This window comes from Myxine glutinosa, chromosome 4 (assembly GCF_964187855.1).
Source record: "Myxine glutinosa chromosome 4, kmMyxGlut1.1, whole genome shotgun sequence".
Taxonomy (NCBI): Eukaryota; Metazoa; Chordata; class Myxini; order Myxiniformes; family Myxinidae; genus Myxine; species Myxine glutinosa.
Genome location: NC_136264.1, coordinates 153,285,552 through 153,305,723, shown reverse-complemented (window position 1 = coordinate 153,305,723; position 20,172 = coordinate 153,285,552). Strand labels below are relative to the sequence as shown.

Genomic DNA, 20,172 nt, shown 5'->3' with positions numbered 1-20,172 from the left:
TACATAAAATAATGAAAGGCTTTATTGCCACGGATGCCGATAACAAGGAAAACCCCGACTATAAAACTAAAACCTAAATGGAGCACTCCCACACCAGACGTATAACACACACGAGCGGAGAAAATAACCTGCAAAGTAATGGTTATCGTGCACTTAGCTGCGAGCGCCTTGTGGGGTCTCGTCAGGTTCGCCAAAAGTCGTCCGGCACGTTGGCAGGAACCAGGCCTCGATGTCCTCACACGCCACAGCGCTCGCACTCTCGTCCACATGCCGCCTCCCCCGTAAGCTGTTTCTCTCAATCCCAGATGTCAAATGAACAGGGGAACGAGGAGACAAGGCCGGCACACAACCACTTGTGCCGAGGTCCAGAACGCCAAGAGGAGAAGATCGTCAGCACACACTCGCAGGCAGGCACTAGAGCAAGAGCCTGAAGCAAGAGAGGGTCCAACGCAAGAGAGCAGAGAGACAAAATATCAGACGCACTCCCTTTTTATAATCTCCCCTTGGCCAATCAGCTGGCTCCTTCTTGCCTCTGGGCTTCAGCTGCGTGCCGATTAGCCCTCCCTACCATTGGTGTGATTTCCCCATCAAACCCTTCGACCAATCCGTTGCGAGGTGGGCATGGCCTCAGCCGGCCTGAACAATGTTTTATCGCCATGTTGGCGCAATGCATGGGCGCTTCCTGCCTGCACTTCCAGTGAGTTTTATTGTGGGGGGGGGGGGGGGGAGGGGGGGGGATTTAATTAGTGTATGTGGTGCTAATGGGCCTGCCGAGTGTCTATGTGTAGTGCCATAAGGGCCGAAGGATAAATCACAAGGTCTCACACACAGGGGAATTAGCATAATCCCGACAATAATTAGCACAAGGCCATCATCGAATTACCACAAATATACAAGCTTCATCCGACATCCGGGCTGAACAGGTTCCTACTTATGTACATCGAAATGGTTCTTCCTACCCCCGATCATCGGAGCATCTACCTATACAGATCTACCTGAATCTATATATCACTCTACCCCAAAATTCATAACTATATTTGCCGCATGTAAGTGAAAGGTCGATTTAGTGTTAAAGTATAAATTCTTTCCACCATCTGATATCAATTGGTGAAACATTGACGTCACTATGTTAACTCCTTACTGCAACAAAGACTGAAGTACTGCGACATGATTGCAATCTTCTGATGGCAGTAAACAAATTTCCTGTTTAAAAAAAAATGTTTTTCCTACTTTTTGTTCATAGTTAGGCCGAAAAAAATATATTGCTGGTCTCTGGTCAGACCAAAGTTCCAGAATTGATGCGGCGATGCGGTTTTTTTTTCTTTTTCTGAAAAGCATGGATTGCACATATATATGCGGGCTTCCAAAGTGCGTGTTTGCCATTTGCAGCTTCACAAAAGAGATTGAAGCAGTGAGCTGTGATGAGGCCTTGGTGGATGCCACAGAAGTGCTGAACGAGACGGAAGCTTTGCCAGAGGAGCTGGCACAGCAAGTGCGTGCGGAGATTATGGCACAAACTGGCTGTGCAGCATCTGTGGGCATGGGTAAGATTAAATATTGTAAAACACAAGTACAAAAAGTACTGATGATATTTGAGTTGTTGTCGTGGCTACATTTTCAGTGTAAAAACTACAACAAATGTTCCAATATTCCAATGACGAGGTGTGTGTGTGTGTGTGTGTGTGTGTGTGTGTGTGTGTGTGTGTGTGTGTGTGTGTGTGTGTGTGTGTGTGTGTGTGTGTGTGTGTGCGCAGTGTGTGTGTTTAATTTTTTTTTTTTAACACTTGCTTAGTGCATTTGATATGTACTCCCCCATTGCATTGTGATATTTTACTACCGTCTTCTCATATTATAAAAATTTTGCTTCGATTTTGTTCATTGGAATACAACGAGTTTGTAAACTGAACTGCCCTTTTAAGGTCCAAATATTCTCCTTGCAAAAATTGCCACTCGCAAAGCCAAGCCTGATGGGTTTGTCCATCTCCGGGCGATGAAGGCGATGGAGTTTCTGCAGAATGAACCAGTCACCTGTCTACCAGGTAAACATGCTTACACTGACATTGGTTTTACATAACATTACCATTGTCAGCTTTCTCGCTTTAACCCAAGTTACTCCCTTTATAAGGGGTGAGGTTAAACGGCACCTCGTTCCTGCCCTGCCTTGACCACGATACTCCTCCACTTCCCTCTGTCCTCAGCCAAATCTCTCCACTCTCCAACCACCCCCACATTACTGATATCCTCCTTCACACAATCCTCTCACCTCAACCGCAGTCCACCTCTTTTCCTCCTACCTTGTTCCTTCTACCGATATCGAGTTGGAATTGTATAAGTGGAGATGACCATTTGTTGCTTGCACTTAGCAAGAACATTCCGCTGGTGAGTCGTGCCTGTATCCAACCCCTTGCTGGATTCTAAGGGCAGATGTGAGTGATGAAGGGGGATGTTGGTAGATCTTGCTTGCAGGTTTTGAATTACACAGCTAATTATTTTTGCAAAACAGCATGGTATAGATAAGGAGATTTTAATCCAACTCAATTTTATTTGACCTTAAAACTAAGCTCAGGGTTGCTCACCTATCTTGCCATACCGTGAGAAGCATCTGGTAGTCTGATTATATTATTCAGAAGTTTCTGTTATCACGTCTCAAACCTTCCCATACAACAACATTTAACCTTTACACTTCTGATGCAGTTTTAACAAACCGTCCTTGCAAATATGTTAACAAAAAAAAAACATTTTAACAAAATGGACAACACTAGGGCTTTCAGGAAATAAAACGGAATTTGAAAAATGTGGATTTGGGGTATATTAACGGGGGTAGAAAGATCAAGGTTTTGGATGGGGGAAGAGATGGTGGTGAACAGCTGTTTTAAAGACCTGGAGGGAGGAGTGGGATTGAAGAGAGTGTGGGAGTTTGTTCCAGAGGTGGGAGAAAAGAGGAATGAAAGAGTGAAGGTGAGCAGAGAGTGTTGATTTGGGCAGTTTCACCAGAATAGGGTTGCTGACGAGAGAGAGTTGCAGGCAGTTGCAACTTGTGCGTCCTGCAGGAATATTTGGGGGACAGAGCGCATACAGAGCAGGGGGAGCTAGGCCAAAGAGTATTTGGTGGAAGATAGAAAGACCACCAACCTGCCTGCGGTGAGAGTGTGAAAGGCCCTCAGAATCGGCTTCATTGCGGGAGATTCCATGATTCTGAATGCATTGGTTTCTACAGCGTGAGGCAGGAGCACCAGCCCAGAGGGGAGAACAGTACTCCATCAAGCTGCGGATGAAAGCTTTGTATGTGGTGAGGAGCTCAATTGTGCCAAGAAAGGACTTTGCATGATGGAGAATGCCCAGTCGGCGACTGGCTTTGGAGGCCAGCTTGGAAATGTGGTTTTCCCAGGAAAGATCATGGCAGATAGTGAGACCCAAAAGCTTGAGTGGCACAACTTCTTCGAGAGGATTGTTGAGAATGTAGATGGGAGGGTTTTCCAGATGGTCTTTTTGGAGAGACATTGTGAGAGTGTGTATTAGAACTACTAACCCGCCCTATGGGCAGGGCTTCAATTGGGAAGCCCAAATGAAAAGGCAAAATATCAGACATTGAAGGCTTTTAAAAATTTTAATCGATTCATATGTACATCCGTTGAATCATATCACACGCAAATCATTAAAATCTAAACAGTACATGGCGCCCATTTTGAAAAAAGATTGAATTCTGCAAAACTGAAGCGGCCGCTGCACATCTTTCTCAGTCGCACGTTTACGTGTGAAGAGTGCGCGCCGAATCTGTAACACGGAAGCGGCCCCTACACCTGTTTCTCAGTTGCTTTGCACACGCTGCCATGTTACTTCGGAGCCGCACGTTTATATAGGAAGAGTTCGTCAGGAGTCGATCTACTCTCTCATGGTACGTAGCATAAACAGTATTTGTAGAATTTCAACAAAAGCCACATCACTGTTCATACCGGTAAATATTATTCCATCGTGTTTGTAAAAATTGGAAAAACAATATAGCCTGTTTTACTCCCAGGGGTACAAGGAATAAAACCACCTTTAGAGGCCATTTTTCCCCGCAAGCGGGGGTTGGCCTTTTTCGGGAACTGTGGTTGTTGTTGTTTTTCGGTCCCCTTTTTGAAGCAATGTTTTACGGCCGGATGCCCTTCCTGACGCCAACCCTTTTTGCCGCCTTTAACGACAAGCAGGGAATTACCAGTGAACTGGTACTCAATCTCTCCATTAATTTTGTTTTTATTTCCAAAAATCCAAATTGGCTCCGAACCCAAGATCATTCGACTGTGGTTGTTGTTGTTTTTCGGTCCCCTTTTTGAAGCAATGTTTTACGGCCGGATGCCCTTCCTGACGCCAACCCTTTTTGCCGCCTTTAACGACAAACAGGGAATTACCAGTGAACTGGTACTCAATCTCTCCATTAATTTTGTTTTTATTTCCAAAAATCCAAATTGGCTCCGAACCCAAGATCATTTGATCAACAAACAAACAACAACAACAACAACAACAACCACAACCACAGGAATACTCACCTAAAATGCCGTTGCGATCGGTTGAGCCGTTTTTGTGGTACCTTCGAACGGACAGACGGACATTTTTTTTAATTTTTTTTTGTATACAAGATCGAGGCTCGTGAAAGAGCGAACATTAATCACACAGAAAGACAAACAGACACACAAAACAAATAACATCGGGAGCGGTAGACAAGTTGGGGAGAGAGGGGGAAGGACACAAACACAACATTTGAGAGCAGGGACCGAGAGACATGGAGACATCGAGAGAACTGTGGGAGGGAGAGGGCTTTGGGGGGAAGGCATGGGAAGGGGGGGGGGGGGGTGGGAGAGGTATAAAACATATGGACACTGCCAAGACTTCCAGGAAAGAAGTTGGAATTTCAAACAAGGTGGATCTGGGGTGAATTAGTGGGGGTAGAAAAGATCAAGGTTTTGGATGGGGGAAGATAAGAGATGGTGGTGAACAGCTGTTTTGAAGACCTGGAGGGAGGAGTGTGATTGAAGTGAGTGTGGGAGTTTGTTCCAGAGGCGGGAGAAAAGAGGAATGAAAGAGTGAAGGTGAGCAGAGAGCCGAGATTTCGGCAGTTTAACCATCAGAGGGTGGCTGGCAGATCTTGTGCGACCTGTAGGAATATTTGGGGGACAGAGCACAGAGAGAGCTGGGGGAGCAAGGCCGGAGAGGAGTCGGTAGAAGACAGAAAGACCACCTACCTGCCTGCGGTGAGTGAGTGAAAGGCCCTCAGAGATAGCTTCATCGCGGGAGATTCCAATGATTCTGAAAGCTTTGGATTCAACAGAGTGAAGCCGAGCCAGGTGTGAGGCAGGAGCACCAGCCCATAGGGGAGAACAATATTCCATTGAGCTGCGGATGAAAGCCTTGTATGTGGTGAGGAGCTCAGGTGTGCCTAGGAAGGACTTCGCACGATGGAGGATGCCCAGTCGGCGACTGGCTTTGGAGGCCAGCTTGGAAATGTGGTTTTCCCAAGAAAGATCATGGCAGATGGTGAGACCCAAAAGCTTGAGCGACAGAACTTCTTGGAGAGGATTGTTGAGAAAGTAGATGGGAGGGTTGTCCAGTCGATCTTTTCGGAGAGACATAGTAAGAGTGTGAGATTTGTCAGGATTGAAAGACATGTTCCACATGTTTGACCAGTCTGTGATTTTGTCCAGGTCTTCAGAGAGTGAGGAGGCTGCAGACTGCCGATCTGAGGGAAGAGGAATGGAGCGGCAGAGAGTGGAGTCATCAGCAAAGAGATACAGAGGATTTTCCAGAGAGTCGGAGAGATCATTGATAAAGACCAGAAAAAGCACAGGGCCCAGCACACTGCCTTGGAGAACTCCAGCCTGAACGGGAAGGGGAGATGAGAGAAATCCATTCAGGGCCACACGTTGACTACGACCAGAGAGGAAGTCCGCAAGCCATGCATGGAGATTTCCATGGATACCATAGGAGGAGAGTTTGGTGAGCAGAGCTGGGTGCCAGACCGTATCGAAGGCACGTGATATGTCAAGGGAGACAGCTCTGATTTCCTGTTTGGCATTGAGGACCTCCATCCATTGTTGAGACAGCAGAAGCAGCATGTCCAGAGTAGAGTGACCTGGTCTGAAACCAAATTGATGATCAGAGATCAAGCCATTGGAGAAGAGGAAAGATTTCATATCCGAAGCAATGATGGATTCCATGACTTTGCTGATAATTGGGAGCAGGCTGATTGGTCTGTAGTTGCAAGGATCTGTTTTTGCACCTTTTTGTGTAAAGCGGTAATGTTTGCTGATTTCCAGGATGCTGGCAGATGACTTTGAGCAAAAGATAGGGTGAAAAGAACAGAGAGAGGGTGAGATAGAGCGGCAGAGCAGGATTTTAGGACCCGTGGGCTGATGCCATCTGGTCCAGTTGCAGAATCAGAGTCGAGGTTTGACAAAAACTCCTCCACCTTGTCAGGAGAGAAGGTCACAGAGTCCAGGAGCAGTTTGGTTCGACTGGGAAAGGTGGGAACAGAGAGAGATGGGTTTGGGACTAAGGATTTTGAGGCAAACACAGAGTTGAGGCATTCGGCTTTGTCACGTGCGATGTCAACTGTGTGGCCATTTGAGGTAAGGGAGGGGATGGAGGGGGAACAAGCACCAGAAACGGATTTGACCAGACGCCACCAGGATTTGGAGGAAGGAGACAGGTTTGAGAGTTCATTCTTGAGTGAGGAGAGATAGTGCTTCCTGGCACTCCTGAGGGTAGACACACACTTGTTCCGAGCTTGGTGGAAGGAACTGAGATTTCCTTCATTTGGATTAGCCTTCCAAGAGGCAAAGGCAAGTTGTTTCAGGGCAACTGCCTCACCACAAGATTCGGTGTACCATGGACGGGAGGAAGGGTAAGACAACTGAAGGCGAGATGGGATAAATCTGTGCATGAGAGAGATCAGTTTGCTTTGGAAGAATTCCCAGGAAGAATTGATGTCAGAGGCAGTGGAGATGGGAGACCAATCCAGACGATTGATGGCTGCTTGAAGACCGTCCCAGTCGGCCTGAGTGAAATGCCAGACTCGTCGACGCTGAGGAGGCTCTCTGAGAATGGCCAGAGAGATGTCCACTTTGACAAGCACATGATCAGAAGAACCGATTGGAGCAGAAGAAGAGCAGCAGACATTAGCAGGGAAGTTAGTCATAACCAAGTCTAGAAGAGAAGATACTCCATTGGCTGAATTTGGTGAATTATAGTAAGATAACGACACTCCGTTGAGCACATTCCTCCCTCCACCAGGCTAAACCGTTTACATTTTGTATCGCACTGATAGGCCAGATGAAAATTCGGACTCGAACCAAAAGTGTATCGGCTTGTTCTTGTCACCTACCCAACTCAATCACTATGTTTCGTCAGAATCCACGCATAACTTTTTGAGATGTCATGCTATGCATCTCTCAGTGTTGAAGGATCACTGATTGTAGTATCCGGATTGGGATCTTCACCAAAATCTATTAATTTCGTCCTTGCCACACACACAACCTCTCCACCACGTTTTGTCCAAACCCGTCCATAACGCTTTGAGATATTCTGCTCACAGACAAACAAACAAGGGTGAAAACATAACCTCCGTCCATCTTTGGTGGCTGAGGTAATTTAGGAATTCCAATGGGGAAAAATTCAATCATTTTGATCGATTTTTGTCTGTTATTCCCATTATACGTTTATTTAATTGCTTGTTGTTTTTTTTTCTTGAGTAGTATTTTTATTTTGCTTTGTTATCATAAAAGTTGTTATGATTCTACTGTTAGTTAAATTGCAAAGCTCATGGAGCCTCCTGATTTCCTTCTACTCTCACAAAAGTATAACTTGAACCCAAATTGATTATCATTATCACCATCATTGCACAATTTACCATAGTTCTGTTTTTGGTCACAAGGTTGAAGTCCCGGACTGTGATGCTTGTGAAACATACGCTTTCATTGATTTGAGCATTGTGAATTGATTGATGTTTGTGTATGCAGGTGTCGGCCAATCCATGGCAATACGGTTGCATGCACTGGGTGCAGAAACTTGTGGGCAGTTGGCAGCACTACCGCTTGATCGGCTGCGGCATGAGTTTGGGCCACGCACGGGACGCAACCTGCACAGTGCCTGCCGCGGTCAGGATGACCGAGCCCTACAACCTGAAAAGCAACGCAAGTCGGTGTCAGCTGAAGTCAACTATGGCATCAGGTTCAAACAGGTGAGAAGGTGAAAAAACACTTATGGAACATTGTATTCTTACTTTCTACAAGCTTTTTGTAGGTGTCATTGCAAATTGACTGATAAGTAATTTGAACATTAGGTGGTTGTGTAGAGGAATGTTTTGCCTGTCATTTGTCTGGCTGTTAATAGCAGTTTATGTGGAATTAAAAAATGTGGGTGACGTAGTTCTTGAAAGAAACAGTGACAGCACCATTGAAATGGGTCAGGCCCGTCAAAGTGGAAGAGAGAATAATGAGGGAAAGACACAAAAAAGTTAGGAACTTGGTGTGAAAGGAACATTTCTATCCACAACACAATTTCCAGAACGGGGCAGACAGTCATAACCAGTTTCAACACACTTGTGTTTTGTTTTTGTTTTCTTTGTTCACTTTCAGGAGTGAGGCTCATGTAAGAGCAAGGTATAACTGACAGTAGGACACACATCAAGGGAATCAATGAACAGGATAAGAGAAAAGGGAGGCGTTGAGGAAACACTGAAAGTGGCAAGTTGGATGGTAGTGTTGGGAAAGGTTAATGGGGGTAATAAAGATCATGAGACAGGATTGGGGATGACAAGAAATGGCACTGCACTGCTTGCTTGAAGCCATGGCGGGAAGAGTGAGGTAGAACAGCCTCTGGAAGGTGGTTTTGCCTTTTTCCTGTCTTGACCCTTTTTTTTTCTTTCCTCTTTCCAAAAAAAAAAGAGTTGTTCAGGAATCAGATTGCAGATGTAACAAGAGTAATCGTATCAGAGTAAGTTATTGATTTGTCATTTATGTAATTGCATTGATTCATTACTCCTCGACACTTAAGGTGGACCAAAAGCCAGAACTGGTGCTTGAAACTATGTAGCTATACGTTGGAGATATGTAGGTTAGTGATATTGTGAAAATGTGTCCTCTGTTCTCCAGGCTGAAGATGCTGAGGCATTTGTGAGAAGTCTTTCAAGTGAACTTGCTGTGCGACTTGAGGCAGCAGGATTCCGTGGGCATCGGCTCACGCTGAAGTTGATGATGCGCAAGGCAGGAGCACCAACAGAAAGTACAAAGTTTTTAGGCCATGGAATATGCGATCACCTTTCCAGGTTCATTACTCTTCTACCAGTATTTTTTTCATCAGTATCAATAGTCTCACCCTGAATGGGATGCAGGGATATTGCAATGCCTGTGTGTGTGTATGTGTGTGTGTGTGTGTGTGTGTGTGTGTGTGTGTGTGTGTGTGTGTGTGTGTGTGTGTGTGTGTGTGTGTGTGTGTGTGTGTGTGTGTGTGTCTCTGTCTGTCTGTCTGTGTGTCTCAATCTATATATTTTTGCTTTAAAAATGTTTTTCTCTGCAACCACTTGACCGATCGCTGTGAAACTTTAAACAAAGGAGGGACTCCCCATGGAGAATATTTTATTGCCAACTCTGATGTCATAGGTCATATAATATGGCAGCCATATTGGATTAAAGGAAAATAATTGGACCATTTTCTCTGAAACCGCTCAACGAAAAAAATGGAAACTTGGCATATGCCATGAACTCCCCATGGGGTATATAGAGTGATAACGATGAGATCATCTGTGAAGTGGTATTCCAGCCATAATTGGTTGAATTGAAAGCGTTATCTGAAAAATCTGAAACTTCATATATCTGATTTATGACCCGATGTGAGGGAGGAATGAAATACATGACATACATATCCCATGCCAAAAAACGATGTGACATAATAAGTGCATGGCTGATATGGGTATATGGGCCATAATAGTAACGTGCTGAGTTAAAGATGGTATTTTTGTTCAGAATGAACTCGCGAGGTGAGTCTAGATGCGCTCTACGAGTGAAGTTCTAGTTTTCATTGCTATCACTGTTATTTTAAATATATTATTGGCTTCCTTGTGTTTGTTTCACAGTTAGGACTTTCCATATTACCATAATAAAAAATGATATAATATTTAAGATGCATTGAGGTTATAAGCTTGATAGTCATTCAGTCAATACTCGAGAACATTTTCAATTATATAATAATTTGTTTGGATTGTACAACTTTCAAAATGCACTTACCTGTTTATTTAAGCAAAATCTGACAAATGGAGTAGTGTATTCACATTTGGTGATGTCCAAAAACTTGATGTACCTGGATAGCTTGATTTTTGTGGGCTGGGTGAGGTGGGAGGGGGAGGGAAGTGGAGGAGGTAGTCACACTATGGTAGTCACATAATCGGGCATGTGAAAGTGCGCAGTCACTCATAATTATACTGCACTCCTATGTGCCTTTATTTCATCCTGGGAATGTTATTTGTTGTGAACTTGATAAATTTGAAATTTTCAATTGCATTGGTCATTTGATTTGCATCATAAATCCTGTTGCTTGAAAATTATCTCCAGCCACATTTACACAATATAAGAAAATCTAATCACATGCCTGCCAGTTTTGTTTTTAGACCATTTTGCAGAAATGCTCTGCAAAATCAACTTCGTCAAAACATCTGTTTTTAGGAGCATCTTCCTGCTTGAAGAAACTTCAGATGCAGCCACGATTGGAAGCACAGCTTGGAGGCTTCTACAGAAGCTGGCCTTATCAATTACTGACATCAGAGGGGTAAGTTTTGGCATTGGATTGGGGAGAGAAAAGAAGGGATGGGTAGATGGGCTTGAAGCTTGCAACAAGTGTATGAAAGTCAGACATTTACATTTCAGTTGATTGTTTTTGTACTATATTATTTTTCATCAATAATTTCTGGGACATCAATTATGTACTGAACCTCCCCACCCCCACTTCTTGTATGAAGTGTGTATTTTAACTTTGTCTCCACAATGCAAGAAAACGCACTATATTTATTAATGCTTTATGTCAAACAGAAAGTATTTTTTTTGAATAACAGGTCAGATAACCTGGAAGCTTGCAGTTAATTTGAATTACTATTTTTATGAAAAATAATGGATTGTTCATTTAATTATTCCAAAATTTGCAATTTGATGTCTGTCTGTCTGCCCGTGATACATTCAGTCGTTACTTATCCAATGTCAACCAAACTTGACAGGAGTACTAAGGGTTACACAATGGAGGGTGGAGCTACTTCATTTGCCCCCTCCTTTCCCAATTTGCCCCCTCCCCTCAAGTAACTAAAAAAATTAAATAATTCCCATATCCGAATCCATATTCATATCTTCACCAAAATTTAACCGATTAGTCCTTGTCACACACCCACAACCTGTCTACTAAGTTTCGTCCAAATTCGTCCACAACTTTTTGATATATCCTGCCATGTATCGTTCTTGGCCCTATCTCCCAATGGTGAAGAATCACTTTAAAAATTCTAGTAGCCTGATCCGGATCCAGATCTTCACCAAAATGTAATCATTTCGTCCTTGTCAGATACGCTACCTCTCTGCCAAATTTAGTCCGAATCTCTCTACAACTTTTAGAGATATCTTGTTCACAAACAGACAGACAGACGGGTGAAAGCATAACCTCCGTCCACCTTTGGTGGTGGAGGTAACTAGAGCGGCACTCGGTAGAGAGCATACCTCCGCGAGGCTAAACAGTTTACGTTTTTTATCCCACTGATAGGCCGGATCTGGATCCGGACCTGAAACAAAATCTAATTGGCTTGTTCTCATCACCAAACCAACTCCTCCACCTCGATTTGTCAGAACTCGTCCACAACTTTTTGAAATATCGTGCTATATATCGTTTTTAGCCCCATCTTTCAATGGTGAAGAATCATAAGTTACAATTATTTTGTTACCGTGATAATTTAAGAATGGCTGAAGGGTCAATAAGTTAAAGGTCAGAGGTCCTCTTGGCCAAAAAATCTGTTACTGAGCTAACTTGTGAACCAGTGATGGGTTTCTTTTTACGGCGTAGCCCATAGGGCTAATCAGTCTAGAACAGTGTATGTATGTATGTATGTATGTATGTATGTATGTATGTATGTATGTATGTATGTCCCCTCAAACGTATACTAATCAGAGCTGAGTATCTCATCACATGACAAGGTGATGTGATTACGTCTGATGTCATTACGGTGGTGTGGCGGCTGACTCCCCACACAGCCATTTTGATTCCAATTTCGTTCAAGCCGAACATATTGTCGAACCTGTCATATATCACAATCGCCATGCTCTACCTTTTCGTTTTTCATTTGGTGTGAAACGCAAACAAACCGATTGTTAAAATGACCATCACATATCGCAAGCATAGACGTTACGGCTCTTCCAACAATACAGTACGTATAGGCCTTCGGCCTTATGCTTCACCTTCGGACTACTTCCGACAAATTAAGCCCAGGTTTCTTTATACAATAGTGTATCGTTTCAGTAGTACAGTTTTCGTAATAATAATAACTAGCCGAAACCCGTGGAACATCCACGGAAGGGAGGATGTGGTGTATGGATAGAGTGTACCAATATGGATGGCATAGGGGATTTGCTTGTCCGAGTAAGAGTTAGGAAGAAAGATGAGAATGAAGAGTGCGTATATGAACAACGTATTTATTGCAATCTACTTAAATGACAACGCTACGATATACTTTTGAAAAATGAATGGATTCGTAATAGGAATCGGCATAGCACCACTCTGGCCATTTTTTATGAGACTATATGGTGTGGGTTGGATTTGTGTGAACAAAATCAAGAAAAAGGCGACACTTTGTAGAATCCAACTTACACTGCGTATAAAGTGTCACCTCCTGACTTTGTATTTTATATTGTTAGAGACAAAACAAACACTAAATAACATAGCCACATACCAAAAACGTGTATTTTCAATTTTCACTTGTGCAAAAATGCTACTCACAATTACATCGCCTGTGCGTCGGCCTGTGATTGAGCCAGAGAGTTGGCCTGTGAGTCAACTTCCTTTCCAATGTCTGCAAGAGTTGAAATACTGATTGTGAATGTGTAAAATTATATGAAAGAAGAACATGCATATCAATAGACGATGCCATCGAAAAGGAGAGCAGCTGTCAATAGAAAAGGATGTCTGACTTATCAATTTGACATTATTGCACAGGAAATGACAAACAAAGAAACAGTTCATTTCCATCGGGTAATATTACGATGAGAGATCAGCCGATACCTTTATTATGTCCATCAGCATCCATGGCACTTAGAAAAAAAAAACGTGGCATCAGCCAGCCGCAGCCAACTATCACGTGCCGTCTCGAAGTCAATGCCATCCTTTTATCTCTTCGTATACACCTCACTGATTTCTACCTTATCGTGAACAGGGTAAAGCCTACTTTGATAATCATGAACAGTGGCAGATGCAGGAGCGAAACGTAGGCGTAGGCCTCGGCCCTACCTATCCAGTTGTTGTTTCCGTTGTGTAAGGGGGGAAAAAAACAAACATTTTGGCCTCAGACCTTTGAGAGTACGTCGTTCCGTGAACTTTTTGAACGGGCCTCGTATGCCATGCTTCGTCAACGTTGGGTTGTTTTTAAATGATTTGAAGGATTAACTTAAGCACCGTGAATAGAGCAGATACTGATGGGCTGCTGATCGGTTTCACTTCGTTGTTATCACAGTATATGGAAGAAATTATGGTAAACCCACCTGATGAGGTTAGCGTACACCGTGATCGATGACACCGGCACAAATGGCGGAATAGATGGATTCTTCTTCATCGCATCGCATCGCATCGCATTCTCTTCCTGTGAAACTGTTTCATAGAACTGTGTCGTTTATGTACATTTTTATTTTATTACATTCACGTAGTTTCACATTCTTGACTTCGTGGAGCTTCAATGTGGTTCAAAAAAATAAAATAAAGATGGATTCTTCTTCATCGCATCGCATTCTCTTCCTGTGAAACTGTTTCTCCATTTAACGTTTCCAAAATCAAAACTTCAAAAACTTCTTCACTTCGATTCGAAAAAACTTCAAACTTCAAAAAACGTTTCCAAAACGTCACTCCATTTAACTTTATTAAAATGACGATAAAGACCATTTGCTTCACACCACCCGACTGTCCAATCAGCGGACGGCTCGCATCGCCTTGGCCCAGCAGACGCCAATACGATGGTGTCGTAAGATGGCGTCGTATCGGCCGTTAATCGGATACTTTTGGGTCCCAAAGTCGGCGAATTCAGATTTTTCGAGTATGGCTGTACGTGATAAACAAAGAGCGCGGTTCGTAGATGGAAAATGCATTAGTGCCGTGGGCATCGGGTCACTGGGTGCGGCGTAAAAGGGATAACAAAGTCGAGTCCTTACGGTATTATTATATAGATAATCTATCTATAATTCCACTAATCTCTGTGTGTATGTTTGTTTGTACGTTTGTTTGTTTGTTTGTATGTCTGTGACCGCTGTTTCTCGACAACTACCGGTCCGATATACTTGAAACTTGCCAGGTATATTGCTGGGGACCCAAGGATGTGCCTTTTCAAGGTTTTAAATTAATCGCAGAAGTAGTTACCGAGCTATGTCCAAAAAACGATTCAACCAATCAGAGAGCAGCGAGCTATCACGTGTGCCGAACGTGGCGAACAGACTCTGCCTCGGATGGCACATTTGAGAGCGTATTCATTTATTTCCCGTCGGCAAACTATGTTGCCGTTAAACTATGTTTTAAAACTAATTATAAAACTAATTAAAACTAATTTGCGATTCATCGTAACTGCGATTTGCGAACTTCCGGACAGTCAAATGAGGACGTCACTTCCGGACTTACGTAGCGGCTAGCGGGCGCCATTTGGAGGAGCTGGGAGGACTCAGTCGTGATAGAGTGAGCCTGAGTGAGTATATCAAGACAAGAACAAGATCTAGAAGGAGGTATGTACGGTGCGATTCATATAATATATTGTTTAGTTATCGTCGATGAGGAATTTGGGGGCCCGATTAACTGCAGCGCCATCCGAGCTGCGGCGTCGGGACGATACATTCATTGTACGGTAACATCACGCACTTACGGGCACGTCCTATATATATAGTACGGGCATGCCCTAGTATAGTAAATATGACCATAACACTTTAATCCCAATGTCATGAATGGAAAGTTAATGGATTGAAGCGGTGTATGGTTCATGATCAATGATGAGTGGTGTTCGGAACTAATATTGATAACCGAGGAAGTAAGGAATTATCCTCGGTTTTTTGATAGTAATATCAATTTCGCAATAATGATAATGTAACGTTAATATTATAGTAAATATAATCGTAACACTAATCCCTTCGTAGTGACTGAAAACTTACTGGAAGTTAAAATATATCATCTTCTACATATTAAAGTAGCGGCAGTTTTGTGTCCATTACGTCATTACGTATATGATGTCATTACGACAGCTAACTCCACCGACCAACATTTTAATTTACAAGTAGACCTTCACCCGCTCAATACGGGAGCTGCAGGAAGGGTAAATCCTCTTTGGGGTATATAGATTACAGTCGATCTATGGTCGGGTCGAAAGAACATTGGGTGTGTGTTCATTGACCAAGTTTCTTGTGGAGAGATCGCCAAGTGGTTTAAGCATTCGAGCAAACACTCCATTCAAAACCGTGATGGAACAGCTGGCTTGGCAAGCGCTAGCTAGCTGCTTGGTAAATGAGCACACCCCCAACCCTTGTGGGGTATATAGATTACAGTATATCTTCCCTCAGTTCTGTAATTAAAACTTACCTCACGGATGTTGGGATTCCTCCAAATTTATTTGTTTAATGTGGTAAACACCATTAGCGACTGTTAAAAAAGCTAATCATGTGTGTTTGTGGTTTATAATATTTTACAAGCCCGGCTACGTCGCTGTTAGACTTTCGGTCTTGTTTTGTTTTACCAAACTTGGTATAAGTATATATTATTATGCAAAGGTTAACTGATTCGATTTCTGCATCAAGAGGTCAAAGGTCAGTAACTGTAATAGTTTTTTTTTACCGCGATAACATAATGGCTGAAGGGAACTAAATTGAACTTGTATATATTATGATGAAAAGATGAACTAATGAGGTTTTGGCAACAAAGGTCAGAGGGCATGTCAGATAAAAAAAAAAGTGATATTTGAGAACAGCGAAAGGGATTTAAATCAAGCTTAGTATAAGTATGTATAAAGATGTCATAATGTGGGCGGAGACATATCGGTCAACGTCGCGACGTCGAAGATTACCGTTTTAGTTGCCCTGCAATCTCGAAGCGGAAAGCAGGGTTAGTCATTCGGGTGCGTACGTAAGGCGTGCGTACGTATGTGTCTGCATTTTTGTCCCCCGTCGCACAGCGGAGCGAAAGGGGGACTATGGTTTTCCCGTGCGTGCGTGCATGCATAAGCGAAGGACCGCATTCGAATTTGGTGTGTGGGTGCAACCCACGTCAAAATCCAAGATGGCCGCCGCCATGTATGTCTGTTGCCATGTATGTCTGAACCTTGTGAGCTGAATATCTTGAAAAATAAGCGAAGTACCAACTTCTAATCTGGTGTGTGGGTGTATCTAGGCACAAGGAAGAATGCTATTGAAAATTGGGTCGCCACGTCAAAATCCAAGATGGCCGCCGCCATGTATGTTTGAACTTTGTGAGATGAATATCTTGAAAAATAAGCGAAGTACCAACTTCTAATTTGGTGTGTGGGTGTATCTCGGCATAAGGAAGAACGCTATTGAAAATTGGGTCGCCACGTCAAAATCCAAGATGGCCGCCACCATATATATGTCTGAACCTTGTGAGCGAAATATCTTGAAAAATAAGCGAAGTACCAACTTATAATCTGGTGTGTGGGTGTATCTAGGCACAAGCAAGAAGGCTGTTTAAAATTGGGTCGCCACGTCAAAATCCAAGATGGCCGCCTTACGTCTGTCTTCCACTTTGTCAACTCGCATCACTTCACCGACGTGGGACCTAGGCGTAACGCTTGTTATTCCTAATTATGACGTCATTTGTCACGTGGTATGGACGCCATTTTGGAAAACGTTATACCTCTATATCTGCCAAACCACTCAATGGAAAAAGTTGAAACAAGGCTCATTTTCAAGTACTCCCCATGGGGAATAAGATATGTTTATGATGATGTCATCGGTGCCTTCGTTATGACGTCATAATTCGACAAGTATCGCGCTTCATCCGATCAGTATGAATTTTTTTTTTCTCTGCAACTGTTGGTCTGACGGATACGAAATTTGTACCATAGGAGCACCTCCTCCTGTAGAATATTTTAATGATAATTATGATGTAATAGGTCACGTGGTGCAGGCGCCATCTTGGAAGAACCGAAAAACATTGCACCTCTATCTCCAAAACCGCTCCATGGAAAAAAATTGAAACGTGGCTCATTGTAAAGAACTCCGCATGGGGAATAGGTGTTGTTAACGATGACGTCATTGGTGTCGTAATTATGATGTCATAATTTGACAGGGACAACACTTGATCTGATCATTTTGAAATTTATTGAGTGTGATCTATGCAACAATTATATTAGAGAATATAAATTTATAATGTAATCGCTCACGTAGTCTGTCAAAAACAGAAGAGGTGGCTCGTACCAAGTTGACTGCGCACGGTAAGTATTCTAAGAATACCATCTCGTTTTAATATTTATTTTGGCTTACCTTTCTTCGCATTATTTTGATTTTATTTTCATTTTTCTCCACATTTAAGAACTTCCCTTGACTTGGCTTTGAGAGTAATACTTCAGTTGTAAATAAAGTTCAAGAGTATTTTGATTGCTAACCATAGGAGAACATGTGATATTTGAGACCCAAGTGAAAAACCTTCCACTCTGGGGGATTAAAGACGCAGAAACCTTTTTGAAAGGTTTTGAAAACTATAAATACAAGCTTTTTTTCTTCTTATTGTGTTATTTAGAAGAAGAAATAAATCTGTTGCAATTCTTCACTATACAATGTGTGCACAGATGGATTCAGTATCTTATTATAATAGAGCAAACGTATATGGTTATGTCGTTATGTCGCTATGTCTATATGCAACGAAAACGTCTTCTTCTTCAAATAAAATTAACACCCTCTTAATTAACCCTCTTAATTACGTTAAGACTGAGACCCCTCAGACCTTTGACGACCCTTTAATTTCCCCCCAGACCCTTCAGACCACCAAGACCCCTGAAGACCCAAAACACCCCAAAGACCCAAAATACCCTTTGAGGCCTTGAGGCTCAAAAAGACCCTGAATACCCAAAAACCCAAAAGACCCCGAAGACGCAAAACCCCCCGAGACCCAAAACACCCCGAAGACCCAAAACGCCCCGAAGACCTAAAACGCACCGAAGACCCAAAACGACCCCAAACACCCAAAACGCCCAAAACACCCAGAAGACCCAAAACACCCCAAAGACCCAAAACACCCTGAAGACCCAAAACACCTTGAAGACCCAAAATACCCCAAAGACCCAAAACACCCCTAAGACCTAAAAGACCATGTAGACCCACAAGACACAACACACCCTGAAGACCCCAAAGACTCTTAAAGACCATTTAGACCCAAAATGCCCCAAAAATACCCCCAAAGATCCAGAGGAAACAAAAGACCCTTAAGACACAAAAGCCCCTGAAGACACCAAAGACCCAACAGACCCTAAAACACCCCAAAGACCCAAAATACCCTTAAAGGCCCAGAGGATCCAAAAGAGCCTGAAGACCTAAATGGCCCTGAAGACCAAAAACACCATGAAGACACAAAAGACCCAAAAGACACCGAAATGGTCAAAAATGCCTATCCCTCTGAAACGACCAGTGGTGAGGCGCGCGGAGCGCGCCGAGTCACGCTAGTATACAGTATAGAAAGGGACAGAGTGAGGATTAACTGAAAAGGTCTGGAAAACAAAGTCATCTCCAACTATTGTCTTACCGTCTAGGACAATGAGTAAAATTGTAACTGCGAATACAAGTATGTATAACTAAGACAAAAGTTTACCAAGTATTATCAGCATTGGTTTTGAATTTGCAAAAAAAAACCTTGATTCTATGAAGGGACATTTTTTTTTTTTTTTTTTTTTTTTGTATACTGAATCGAGGCTCGTGAAAGAGCGAACATTAATCACACAGAAAGACAAACCGACACATAAAACATATATCATAGGGTTAGGGTCTATAATCTATATGGATCTCGCATCTCGGGTCTCGCATCTCGGGTCTTATCCACGAGGAAACCCGTGGAGCTCTCAAGGTGTTCCTGGAAAATGTGCTCCCTGAAGCCCCTGAAGCCTTAGCATGTACGAAAAGCCTTAGCTATGAATAACTTCAAGCCTCAATAAGAAAACTCTTTTGACATTCAATACAAAGCAGCTAAATCCTGGAACAAAAATAATGTGATTATCTTTGTTGCCTTACAAATAAGAGTTTGCAGACATTTAGGAAATGTTAGTTACAAATGTAGAATTTACATAAACAGGAGATTTTGTGCTCATTGCTTTACTATTTCACCCATCTACCCTTTTTACAACGCTGTTCCTTCTCCATCCCACTGTGCAGGTTGGTCTGCAGATGCAGAAGCTTGTTCCTATAGGAGGAAAAGGTGTGATGCCAAAAAGGCAGGCCAATGCTTCGTCCATCATCCACATGTTAAGTGCACGAGTTCCCAAGTCATGTGGATACCAACAAAACCCAAGCACTGATAAAAGCAAAACTGTTAGCAAGGATGACAATAGCAGCAATGGTATGTATTTCTCAAAATGTAGGCAATTTGACAGATGCATCAAAATGTGATGGTGGTTCAAACTTGATGTTGACTATTGTTTATAACTTACTAGCAGGGGCTACCCGGTGCTGCCCTGGGGGGAGTGGGTGGGATACCCGGCGCTGTCCGGCTGGGTGAGCTTTTACCGGCTGTGTTTCGGGATGTATTGGACATTGAAAAGCTATGGAGTTATTGGCTTATTGTGGTTACCTTTTGTCTGTGGGCCGGCAGCGGTGCTGCCTGACCCCACGTCCTAATATGCATTTTATCACGGCCTTTGGTGGCCTCCAAATGGACGTCGAGGCCAACGTGTGCCAGCTTAAAACCTTGCCCAGATTCTGAGGTACATACACCCAA

General features: G+C 43.0%; 1 protein-coding gene across 5 annotated transcripts in view; it reads left to right on the top strand.

Moving 5' to 3' along the window:
• Positions 1-20,172, top strand: part of REV1 (REV1 DNA directed polymerase) — an 83,967-nt gene that overhangs the window by 41,087 nt on the left and 22,708 nt on the right. For all 5 annotated transcript variants that reach the window (XM_068113865.2, XM_068113868.2, XM_068113866.2 and 2 more), the window contains 6 exons: positions 1,390-1,544; positions 1,920-2,039; positions 7,995-8,215; positions 9,129-9,301; positions 10,695-10,797; positions 19,611-19,794. In XM_068113865.2, coding sequence (XP_067969966.2) covers positions 1,390-1,544; positions 1,920-2,039; positions 7,995-8,215; positions 9,129-9,301; positions 10,695-10,797; positions 19,611-19,794 — 956 coding nt within the window. The remainder of the gene's footprint in view (positions 1-1,389; positions 1,545-1,919; positions 2,040-7,994; positions 8,216-9,128; positions 9,302-10,694; positions 10,798-19,610; positions 19,795-20,172) is intronic.